The sequence below is a fragment of the Podarcis muralis genome, chromosome 7, assembly GCF_964188315.1.
Source record: "Podarcis muralis chromosome 7, rPodMur119.hap1.1, whole genome shotgun sequence".
NCBI classification, from domain to species: domain Eukaryota; kingdom Metazoa; phylum Chordata; class Lepidosauria; order Squamata; family Lacertidae; genus Podarcis; species Podarcis muralis.
This window is the reverse complement of record NC_135661.1, coordinates 10882743-10893892: the sequence shown is the minus strand read 5'-3', so window position 1 is coordinate 10893892 and position 11150 is coordinate 10882743. Positions and strand designations below refer to the sequence as shown.

Here is an 11150-nt window from a genome sequence, read left to right as displayed (position 1 = left end):
AGTTCTACTGATGCACAAAAGACCTCAGATTGACAGGTCTCACTCACCATTTTGTTGACAAGTATCCAACCTACCAATTAATGACCAATCTGCAGCCCATTTAGGAGTTCCTGACTGCAGAGGTGACTGCCAGGGTCAGATGTGAACCAAACATGGCGCCCCTCTTCCCCTTTTATGCTCATTGTGATGTTTTGGCTGATTGGCCAGCTAAATCAGGTGGAGATAGCCGATTGGTCTCAAACCCTCAATGATTTAAAGACTTCCCCTGCATGCAAAGACAGGCTCCAGCAGATTGAGTGGACAAGACCAATAGTGGGTCCAACAGTCAAGCAGGCGGTTTCTGCACATACTGTACAGTGGTACCTCAGGTTAAGTACTTAATTCGTTCCGGAGGTCCGTTCTTAACCTGAAACTGTTCTTAGCTAATGGGGCCTCCAGCTGCCGCTGTGCTGCCGGAGCCCGATTTCTGTTCTTATCCTGAAGCAAAGTTCTTAACCTGAAGCGCTATTTCTGGGTTAGCAGAGTCTGTAACCTGAAGCGTATGTAACCTGAAGCGTATGTAACCTGAGGTACCACTGTACAGGGAAGTGAGGGGCAGATGGGACTTTTCAACCTGGGAAGGTTGCCCATCTAGGAGAAGGAGAAGTCTGATCCTAAACATCTGCTGCCTTGTGGGATATCTCCAGGAGAAGAAAAGGCAGGAGTATCATTCATAAAATACATTATTCATTCATAAAATATCTTATTTACAAATATGAGAGTTATAAATTGATTCTTTCCAGGCAGCAAAACACTCCAGCAGGGGGAACTGTTGTGCATGTGAAAACACCGATTGTAAAGTTCTGGTTTAAAGGGGAAATGTGGTCCTTTTAAACGAGGAATAATGCCTTGGAGATTGTGTAGGGTGGAGCCCTATTTTCTGTAACATGACCCACGAGATCCCTTGCAACTTTACAACTCTATGACTTATTGACATTCTGATCCTATCTGTTGCCAAATAAGAGAGATGGAACTACGGAAACATAAACCCTCCTTTCTTAATATTGGCCTATTGAAGTTCGAGATCTCCTTTTATTAAGAGAAAAATAACCACCAAACTTTTAGAAGACATCTGAAGGCAGCCCTGTTTAGGGAAGCTTTTAATGTTTAATAGGTTATTGTATTTTAATATTCTGTTGGAAGCCGCCCAGAGTGGCTGGGGAAACCCAGCCAGATGGGCGGGGTATAAATAAATTATTATTATCATTATTATTATTACCTGAGTGATGACAGCTTTGACCTAGAACACGGATTCCCAAATTTCCCTCCCTCAACAACATAGGAACCAACCCCCCAATATTTTATTCAAGTTGGCAGTCCCTGCTGAACACGGATTCCCTTGAAAATTGCTGATGGTTCTGGCTGACCAAGTAATGATTTTTCTGTCTTTTGTAGGAATTGTAATATACTTTGCTAGATGCTGCATTTTTTGGTATGCGTTCTTATATGTGAATTCTTAGAATTCCATAGAATTCAAACTGTAGTACAAGCTGTAATACAAGAAAGTAAAAGAAGCAGGGATGTTTTGGACTACCACTCCCATCAGCCTCTTCCGCGGTTAGGCAACACCCGGACCGGAAGGATCGCCTCCTGGGGTTGATGGGAGTGGTAGTCCCAAAACGCCTAGAGAGGCCACCAAGCTGGCGGAAGAGGCCGGAAGCGACTCTCCCTCCTGCTACTTAGATCTCCTCAAGCCAGTCAGAGAGGGTGGAAGAGGAGCAGCCGCCAGTACCACTAAGGGGCAGCAACCGTCGTCTTCTCTCTGCCTCCTAATTCGCCCACCCGCAAGGGGCGGGGCCCAGGGCAGCCTATCGCTGAGGCAGGCGGAGCCGTTGGTGCGCGAGGGGGCCGCGCGTGCGCTCTGGCACCAACATTCAAACGGCTGGCGAGGGGAGGTCGCCGCACCTGTTGCCACCGCGGGGTCGGGGCATCGACAGCGGAGCGTCCTTGGCTGAGGCGGCCCAGGCGGAGGAAGCAGAGGCGCCTCCGGGGCCCCGGCCATGATCTCCTGGGTCCTGTACCGCGTCGTGGTGTGAGTTGGGCTGCGTTCGGGAGGCGGTGGTGGGTCGACTGGATGGCCTCTGGGGGACCCCGCGGCGTTTCCTTGAGGCGAAGCTGGCAGCAGAAGGAGCCAGCCCAGTGTAGGAGCCTGAGGCAGCTCGGTCGGTTGGTGGGATAGCAGCTAATGGAACCCGCCCTCCGAGCCTTTGGCTGGAACTGCGCCTCCTTTTTAGATATGTCCATGCCCACCCAGAGGACTAGAAACTTGGCGCTGGTAAATGGAGGCGCCTCGCCCCGTTGTCCTCTCCAGCTTGGCGGGTGGGGTTCGTCTCCAGAGAGAAAACGATGAGCCCTTTGAGTGGCACCCTGGCTCCCAGACGCCATGGAGCATTCCCCAAAACACACACTTCTTATAATAGTACATTATTATTATTATTATTATTATTATTATTATTATTATTATTATTATTATTTCAGTTTATTGCCTGCCCTTCCTCCTAAGGTACCAGGGCAGGTAACAACGCTGTAAAAGACATTAAAACGCATTGCAAAAAAAAAAAAAAAAAAAAAAAAAAAAAGATTAATAAAAAGTAAGAAAAGTGGAACGCTTGTGGAACGCTGCTGTTTTAGATGCACTCTGGTTCGGTGATGGAGTGTAACTTGGATGCTTGTGGGATGCCTTTAGCGCCAGGCCAAGTGTATGTGTAACAAGGGTGCCCATTGAGGAAGTGTGTTCTGGAGGCTTGGCATGAATAACTCTCATGGAATTGAGTCAGGGCTGTAGGAGTCGGGTGCTGTGCCAGGGGCATGGATGTCATTCAGTTGCAGATCTGTGGAAAGAACAGAGACAATGGAGCATTTTCCCTTTCCTTAGCAATAGAGACCTTTCCCCCTTTAATTTTTATTTCCTTTATAATCCTCCAGTTTGACAGAGTGGTTGGGGTCCCTCTGGGCACCTAAAACTTGAAATTTGCAATGTTCCTTCAGCTCCACCGATAAACTTGGTCTTTTCTCAAAGAAGCCAAAGGTTATATTATGCTCTTTGAGTCCTGAATGCAAGACACAACAAGCCATATTATGCTCTTTGAGTCCTGAATGCAAGACACAACAAGCCATATTATGCTCTTTGAGTCCTGAATGCAAGGCATGACAAGACATGCCCTCTCCTCCCTGGTTGCACAACTGGCAAAATGCTGAGGGCCGTTTTGCATTTGAGAGCTGTTCGACAGTGGAATTTGCTGCCAAGGAGTGTGGTGGAGTCTCCTTCTTTGGAGGTCTTTAAGCAGAGGCTTGACAGCCATATGTCAGGAGTGCTCTGATGGTGTTTCCTGCTTGGCAGGGGGTTGGACTCGATGGCCCTTGTGGTCTCTTCCAACTCTATGATTCTATGATTCTATGACTCCTGTGGTAGTCGGGTTTTCTTCTGGTGTCTCACAAGCAGCACATAGTGGTTCTGAATTGAGTCAGCACCAGGAGGCTGGATTAGATGACTATTGGCTGGATTAGATGACCCAATTCCTGTAAGTCTATGATCCCCAGCTTTGCATCCTTAAGAGAGGAGTCATGCTAGTGTGGAAGGAGCCACATAATGCTGGGCTTCTCTGATGCAGAGAAACTCAGATGCACCATAAACACTACAGCTTAAATCTTCCAAGTTCTAAATCCTGGTAGGTAGCTGTGTTGGTCTGACGCAGTAGAAATATATAATAATAATAATAATAATAATAATAATAATAATAATAATAATTAATTGTCGGCATGCACACAAAAGCTCATACCAAGACCAAACTTAGTTGGTCTCTAAGGTCCTACTGGACATTTTTAAAATTTTTTTTAATATAAAGTTCTAAATCTTCACCCTTGTAGTTTCAAGATACAGTGGTGCCCCGCAAGACGAATGCCTCGCAAGACGGAAAACCCGCTAGACGAAAGGCTTTTCCGTTTTGGAGGTGCTTCACAAAACGAATTTCCTATGGGCTTGCTTCGCAAGACGAAAATGTCTTGTGAGTTCCTGCAGGGTTTTTTTCCTCCCCCCCCCCTTTTCCCCAAGCCGCTAAGCCGCTTATCAGCTGATCCGCTAAGCCGCTTAACAGCTGATCGCTAAGCCACTTGTCAGCTGATCCGCTAAGCCGCTTAACAGCTGATCGCTAAGCCGCTTATCAGCTGATCCGCTAAGCCGCTAATAGCGCTAATCCGCTAAGCCACTAATGGGCTTGCTTCGCAAGATGAAAAAACCGCAAGACGAAGAGACTCGCGGAACGGATTCTTTTCGTCTTGCGAGGCACCACTGTATTGCTTGCTATCTTTCTCAGTAAACAATTGTTCAGCCTCCCTGCCGCTATTTTTCTTAAATATAACCTGCCTCAGTTTTGCTTAACTGCAGTCTAATGCCCCTCAGTTTCTTTCAGTCTTTGCTATTGTATGCTTCTTAAACCTGGTGCCTTCCAGATGTCTTGTCATCAGATTCAGCCAGCGTGGCCCATAGAGTGGGAGCACAGCAGGGGGAGCCGATGAGAGCTGTGATCCAGAACATTGGGGAACTGAATCTTTTCAGGCATGCCATCAATAATTCTAGAAGTATCCCGTGGATTCAGAATCATAGAATTGTAGAGTTGGAAGGGACCACCAGGGTCATCTATCCCAGCCCTCTACAATGGTTGATTGGTTGTGTAGAGCTCCTTCCTCAGAAATGCTGTCGCCTTATACTGAGTTGGACCATTGGTCCATCTTGTTCAGAATTGACTGGCAGGGGATTTCATCATCTTAAAGATCTTTCCCAGCCTTCCCTGCAAATGCTGGAGAATGAACCTAGGCCCTTCTGTGCACAACCAGGTACTCTTCCACTGAGCTATGGTAACCCTGATCAAATATTCTCTGTTTCCATATATGTTATGGTGCCAACAAGATGATGGAATGCCCTGCACAACATTCCTGCAGTTTTGAGTCAGGGGCTGGGGAGATCCTTAGATTTCATGGGGGACTGAGCTGGGCTTCCTGTCTTGGAGGCTCCTGGAGGGGCTTGAGGTTTATGTCTCCAACTGCCCTTTTGTTTACACCCAGCAGCCAAGGAAGGCCTGGCTGAGGAGCTTGTTGAGCCGGTCCCACCTCTCATTGAGCAACCCAAGGCATGTGTGTAGGAGGGAGAAGGCCCCAGAAATAATCCTTGAGAGTGCCTGAGCTGCTCAGTGCAGTCGGCTGCCTGCCTGGTGCTTGGAGGCCTCTTGCCACCCTTCTTGCCATGCCCCAGGGTCGGAATAGCATATTCTCTGGGGCAGCCATGGAGGCCGCGAAGGCCAAGGTGCAGCACTATGCGAAGCGGTGGTGCCTGTGGATCATAGCTGGATTGTACCGGTGCTGGCCTGCCTTCTTGACGCCCCCTTTCCGTTACAGGCTGGTGCTTGGGATGCTCTACCCTGCCTATGCTTCCTACAAGGCTGTGAAAACGAAAAATATCCGGGAATATGTAAGTAGTGTCAGGGCAGGGGGGAGGAAGAATGAAGCAACCCCCAGATTCTGAATACAGTACAGTGGACTCTCCGGATACGAATTAAATTCATTCCGGGGGTCCATACTTAACCTGAAAAGTCTGTAATTGGAGGCACCGCTTCTGCGCGCACACGTGGCGCGATAGAGCGCTTCTGCATATGCGTGCATGGTGAAACCTGGAAGCATATACTTCCGGGTTTGCCTTGTTCGCAACCTGAAAGTTATGTATCCAGAGCGGTACGTAACTCAAGGGTCCACTGTAGTTGAGTCAAGCTGTGGCTTGATGCCATCTCAGTACTGTGAGTGGCTTCAACAGTGGGCAGATTCTTCTGTAGCCACAGTGCCCAGGGCTACTGTAGAAATAAAACAAATGTATTTCCCACAGTGCCTAGCTAAAGCAGCCAGGTGCTCTGCTTTCCAGAGCCAGGGGCATTTGTGCTCAGCTGTGGCATTGAGCACCATGCACTTTTTGTGGGGCTGCCCTGAGGACTACATTTGGGAACTACAAGTGGCACTGAATGGCTTGCCTTTGGGTTGTCTTCTCCCACATGATGCTCCTCCTCAGGGGTCCTGCTGTCTGTCCCTCTTCTTGCCTGAGGTGCAGTGGGTGACTGGGGCAGGGCCTTCTAGAACTGGTGGACATCCAATTTAGCTGAATGTTGAAAGATTCAAGACAGACAAAAGGAAGGACTTCTTAATGCAAGCACAAAGTTAAACTATGGAACTCCCTCCCACAGGAGGCAATGATGGCCACCAACCTAGATGTCTTCAAAACTGGATTAGACAAATTCATCGAGAAGTGGGCTATTAATGGCTACTAGCCTTGATGGCAACGCTCTCCCTCTGCAATTGGAGGCCACAGTGCTTCTGAATACCAGTTGCTGGAAACTGCAGGAGGGGAAAGGGCTCTTGCACTCGAATCACGCTTGGAGGTTTTCCACTGGGACATCTGGTCAGCCACTGGACTAGATGGACCATTGGCCTGATCCAGCAGGCTCTTCTTACATGCTCCTATGTTCTTCTCAGCCTGGGGACCATGATTGTGGCTCTCCAAATTAAAGACACTTATGGCTTGGAGGACACACTTGTCATGATGATTAATAAACCAAAGTTAGATGGGGGACAGTCAATATTGTGGCTGGTGTCTCTTTACCTTTGTTGACGTACTGTGTGTCCATGGTGCAATTCCACATCGAGAGCTGAAGATTTGGGTGCCACCGGAGACCAGTTTCTCTGTAGCAGGGCAGGGTTTCCCCGAGCATCTGCATCTCATTGACTAGGAGGGACCTAACACTTCCTGGTGACTTGGCAGGTCCGCTGGATGATGTACTGGATCGTGTTTGCCCTCTTCATGGCCACAGAGACCCTCGCAGATACTTTCATTTCCTGGTGAGTTGCCGTTCTCCCTCTCCCCCCACCCCCTTGTTTCAATGAAGTACATAGACATGTCAGCTGTTGAACAGAAAAGATCCCAAAGCCCACCCGATCCCTGGTCTCACAACTGTGTTTTCTGCTGAACAGGTTCCCCTTCTACTATGAGATCAAAATGGGATTTGTCATATGGCTGTTGTCTCCATACACAAGGGGTGCTAGCTGGCTGTACCGCAAATTTGTACATCCCACATTATCACACAAAGAAAAGGTGAGAGTGATCCTGGAACAGACCGTCCGCTTCAGGGAAGGGGGGAGGCATTCAGGGGTCTGGCACCAGGTGAGCCACTCCTTCATTTTTCCGTCCAGTTCTGGATGAGCAAAGGATTTCTGGAAGCTTCTGTGTGGGAGTTACTACATGCATGGAAGTTTTGGTCACCAAAAGTTCCAGCCTTCAATGTGCTTTGCCTATTGCTTATTTAGTTCTGCCAGAGTCATGTGCATTTCATACAATCTTCCTCTTCCTCTTTCCCTGCAGGAAATTGATCAGCTCATCCTTCAGGCCCAGGAGCGTGGCTACGAGACACTCCTGAGCTTTGGGAAGAAGAGCCTCAATGTCGCAGCCACAGCTGCTGCCCAAGCTGCAGCAAAAGTAACCACGTTTCCTCTGTATATTGGCTAAGAAGGGGATGGGGTGGCGGGCTAGTTTGGGCAACAAGCAGCAGCCCTGGAGGCTTTGGGGAAGGAAAAGAAGGGCTGCTGTCCCATTCCTAGGCGGTGTAATGTAGTAGCCTTGTCTGTTGCACTAAAGCCCCCTGTGGCCTTCCCAGTTCCCAGCTCAGCATTGCCAGGCCATGGAGGGTGGTTGAAGCATGCTATGCAAACCTCTCACCCCAGCTGACTGAGATGTAACCAGCCAGAATCTGGGTAGTTCTCTGGACTCAGTTGCCCTTCCCAGTTGACCAGATACTGCCTGTAATAAGCTTTGCCACCTGTGGGAAGGAGCTGGTAGGGTGACCTCATTTTAATAATCCACATGAATGTAGAACAAAATTGGGCTTACTCCCAGCTCTTACTGGGAGTGTGGCCCCGAGGCAGATGCTTAGGCCTTTGAGCAGGATTGCGCTTCCCAGCTTGGGCTGGTTCCTTCTCTGGATGCCTCTGAAACAGACCTCTGCTTGTGAAGGTGGTGATTTTTAGAAATATCCCTGTATGGCTGCACCTCTGAATTGCCTCGCATTCTGCACACTCTTTAAGAAGGTCCTACCAAAGGGGATTTGTGGGAATTCTGCTTTTGGGAGTCATTTATCAGTTGTGTCCCCCTCCCTTGGCACAAGACACCCCTCTTTGTCTCATTCCTCCTTATTTATTAAATTTATTTCATAAAATGTATATACTGCTTAATTTCAGAAAACCTCAAAGCGGTTTACAAAAAGAATAAAACAGTAAAAGCATTTAAAACATTCAAAAATTAAGACCAGCAGTAAACTAGAAACACATCAGCATTCTAAATATCTGGGTTAGCTTGTCTCATGTGACATCACTAACAGTGGCAGTTCTCTCTGCTCAGTCCTCTCCTCTGTCAGCTCTGTTTAACCCTATGTATTCCTTTCATCCTCCCCAAACACAATTGGGGCAAGGAGCAGTGTCCATATCATGCTGGTTTCTCCTCCATAGTGGGGGAGGGGGGAAATTACCTCCAGGAAATATTTTTGGAAGCAAAGCTTTTCTTGTCTTTGGGGAATGAGCTGCCCTTGAAGGTGGTCTTTTGTTTGCATACAGCTCTCTGCTTCATTCCTCCCTTTGTCTCCCCTTGTTCAGAGTCAGGGGGCCCTGGCCGGGCATTTGCGTAGCTTCAGCATGCAGGACCTGCGTTCCATCCCAGACACGGCACCTGTGCATTACTCTGATCCCCTGTACCTGGAGGAACAGGAGCTCCGCCGGAGGCCAATAGGTGAGCTAGCCCAGAAAATGCTTGGAACTGCTGGCATCCACAATGATCAAGGGGGTGAAGGAGCAACTCCCCTCTAAGGAAAGCTTGCCATGTTTGTGACTTTTTAGTTTGGAGAAAAGGCGAGCAAGAAGTGACATGGAAGACGTTCATAGAATTATGCATGGCAGGGAGGTGAGTGGACAGAGAGCTTGCCAGTGTTGCTGTCTCATGAACAACACATGGGAAGGGTGTTTGACCATTGGCTGTGTTGACTGGGGCAGATGACAATCCAACAATAGCTGGCATACCAGTTTGCTCCTTTCCCTCCCATAGCTGTCAACTTTTCCCTTTTTTTAAGGGAAATTCCCTTATTCCGAATAGGATTCCAAGCAAGAAAAGGGAAAAGTTGACAGCTATGTTCCCTCCCCTTGCATCATCAGCAATTGCAAGGGGGAAAGAAGGCCACACACCCCCTCTAACTTCCTGGGCTCCTGTTGCAGCTGTATCTACATTTAAAAGTGCATGTTGTTTGGTGTTAAAACAGGCATGAGAAAAACTCCAGCCTTCCTTGCCTGCCACTCTTGGTTGTTTCATAGGACACAGGACATCTCCTCAAGAGCTGGGCTCTGACAGCAACGAAGAGGACTGCTGGTCAGACTCTGAGCTCTCTGCTGGTGTAAGGGGCCACAGCAGGAAGGCTTTGCTTTCCAAGCCGCTGGCCAGGACCCAGAGCCTCCGCATGGTGAAGAAGAAGTCGCCTGTCAAAGAGGTGAGACCCTTGGGTGGTGGGCACAGCCTGGGAAGTGCCCTGGCTTGTGCTGGCAAAGGGAGAGGTTGCAACCCCGGCCCCCACCCTTTCAGCTCTTGTATCCGAGGCTGGGGTCTGCATGCCAGAACACTCACACTTTGTCCCCCTCTGCAGGGCTCTGCTCGGGTCCCGCGAAGTCGCCCCAGGAAGAAGGTGGCCGATCCGATCTGTTAGACTTGTCTGCAGGGAAGCCTTGGTTGCAAATGCTGGCACTAGGCGCTTGGAACATCTTGGGACAGCGATGACTACAGTGCTTCACAGCTTGGTTGTGGAGGCAGATGGGTTTGAAACATACCACGTCCTGGCAATGTGAAGCCTTGTGTACCCTACAGCTACCACCCACACTGCAAGCTGGCTCTTGGGGCACCCTCCCCTCCTTGTCTCAAAGTGGTGCCTTGACTGTGACTGGTGGTCACCTTCCTCTCTGTACTTGCTGCCTGTCAAATATCCTGCCCACATGATGTGCCTACAGGAAGGGGAGGTATCTCTCTCTTTCCCTTTCACTACACATGCCTTTTTTTGACACAAGAATACTGTGCCATAAGCAGACTTGCCTTTTTAAATGCCAGGGGTGGAAGAGCTGTTTGTTGGGGGAGTATTAGACTCCAAGAATCTGGGTACCATTTTTCTTGTCCGGACGCTTGGCTGCTTTGAAGATGGGTGCCCCAGAGTGAGCTTAGTGCACTTCTACAGCACTCGCACTTCGGATTGGGGTGCAGTGGTGAGATACCAAAGAAGAAAACAGCCTCTCTCCCCCCACTTTCCTTGTAGCTGCTTACATCTCAGGTTTCTTCTTCCGCTGAGGTTCCCCCTCTCCACCACCGGCGAAAACACTGGCATGTCTACTTGAACACTATCACTAGCTAGGACCTTGACCTAAGTGCATTTGTAAGTTTTGTATATTAAATAAATGCATTTTTATTAGACCTTATATTGCTCATCTTAAAAAGCAGAATGTGTGTGTTAAGGGGAACATTAGCTTAAGAGCTAATGAAAGAAGCATTCCAGGCCAGTATTGACCTTTTAAGTAGGGGTGGAGGGTGGGGAGGCTCCCTACCTGCCCATCTTGATGGAGTAGGAGTAGTGAAGTACTGAAGGGGGGAGTGTGCTCACATCGCTGGCTCCTGTGGTGGTGAGTTCGCGAAATGGGGTTGTCAGGCTCTGCTCAGTTGCCATGCAGTTTCTAAGAGCCATTTAATGGCTGTCTAATTCTACTCACCTTCCACATTCTTCTCTTAACTGTTTTATCCCCGCTGCATAGACCTATCAGCTGCCCCTCCCCTACAGGGGAGGTTGCCATTTTATAGAGCCTAAGATATGACAGTGGCCATTCCATAAAATCAGAAATCTAAGGAAGGTGCTTTTAGTGTCTAGGGTATTTGGGCTGTGGAACTGCTATTGCTCTGAGCTAGCCCTATGTGGGAGAAAGGGTTAATGTCCAAGCTCAGCCAGGTCCTGAATTTGGGCACTATCAAGCCTCCCAAGGTGTCGTTTCCCACAAAAGACCCCCAG

General features: G+C 48.8%; 1 protein-coding gene across 2 annotated transcripts; it reads left to right on the top strand.

Moving 5' to 3' along the window:
* The first annotated feature begins 1900 nt into the window (after window positions 1-1900).
* Window positions 1901-10569, top strand: REEP4 (receptor accessory protein 4). Of its 2 annotated transcripts, XM_028741227.2 has the most exons (8): window positions 1901-2071; window positions 5431-5503; window positions 6839-6915; window positions 7048-7168; window positions 7436-7549; window positions 8719-8851; window positions 9427-9599; window positions 9753-10569. In XM_028741227.2, exons 1-8 carry the CDS (start codon window positions 2040-2042, stop codon window positions 9810-9812), a joined length of 783 nt encoding a protein of 260 aa, XP_028597060.2. In that variant the 5' UTR covers window positions 1901-2039; the 3' UTR covers window positions 9813-10569. The 2 variants fall into 2 exon arrangements, with proteins under 2 accessions (XP_028597060.2, XP_028597059.2); XM_028741226.2 differs by lacking the exon at window positions 1901-2071 and having other exon boundaries at window positions 4388-5503.
* Window positions 10570-11150: the final 581 nt, after the last annotated feature.

Bases quoted from the DNA above. Each gene is read 5' to 3' on its own strand.
- REEP4 (XM_028741226.2), top strand. From the start codon at position 5,279: ATGCCCCAGGGTCGGAATAGCATATTCTCTGGGGCAGCCATGGAGGCC. The intron at 6,916-7,047 runs GTGAGTTGCCGT...TCTGCTGAACAG, and splicing joins GCAGATACTTTCATTTCCTG to GTTCCCCTTCTACTATGAGA. The intron at 7,550-8,718 runs GTAACCACGTTT...CCCCTTGTTCAG, and splicing joins CTGCCCAAGCTGCAGCAAAA to AGTCAGGGGGCCCTGGCCGG.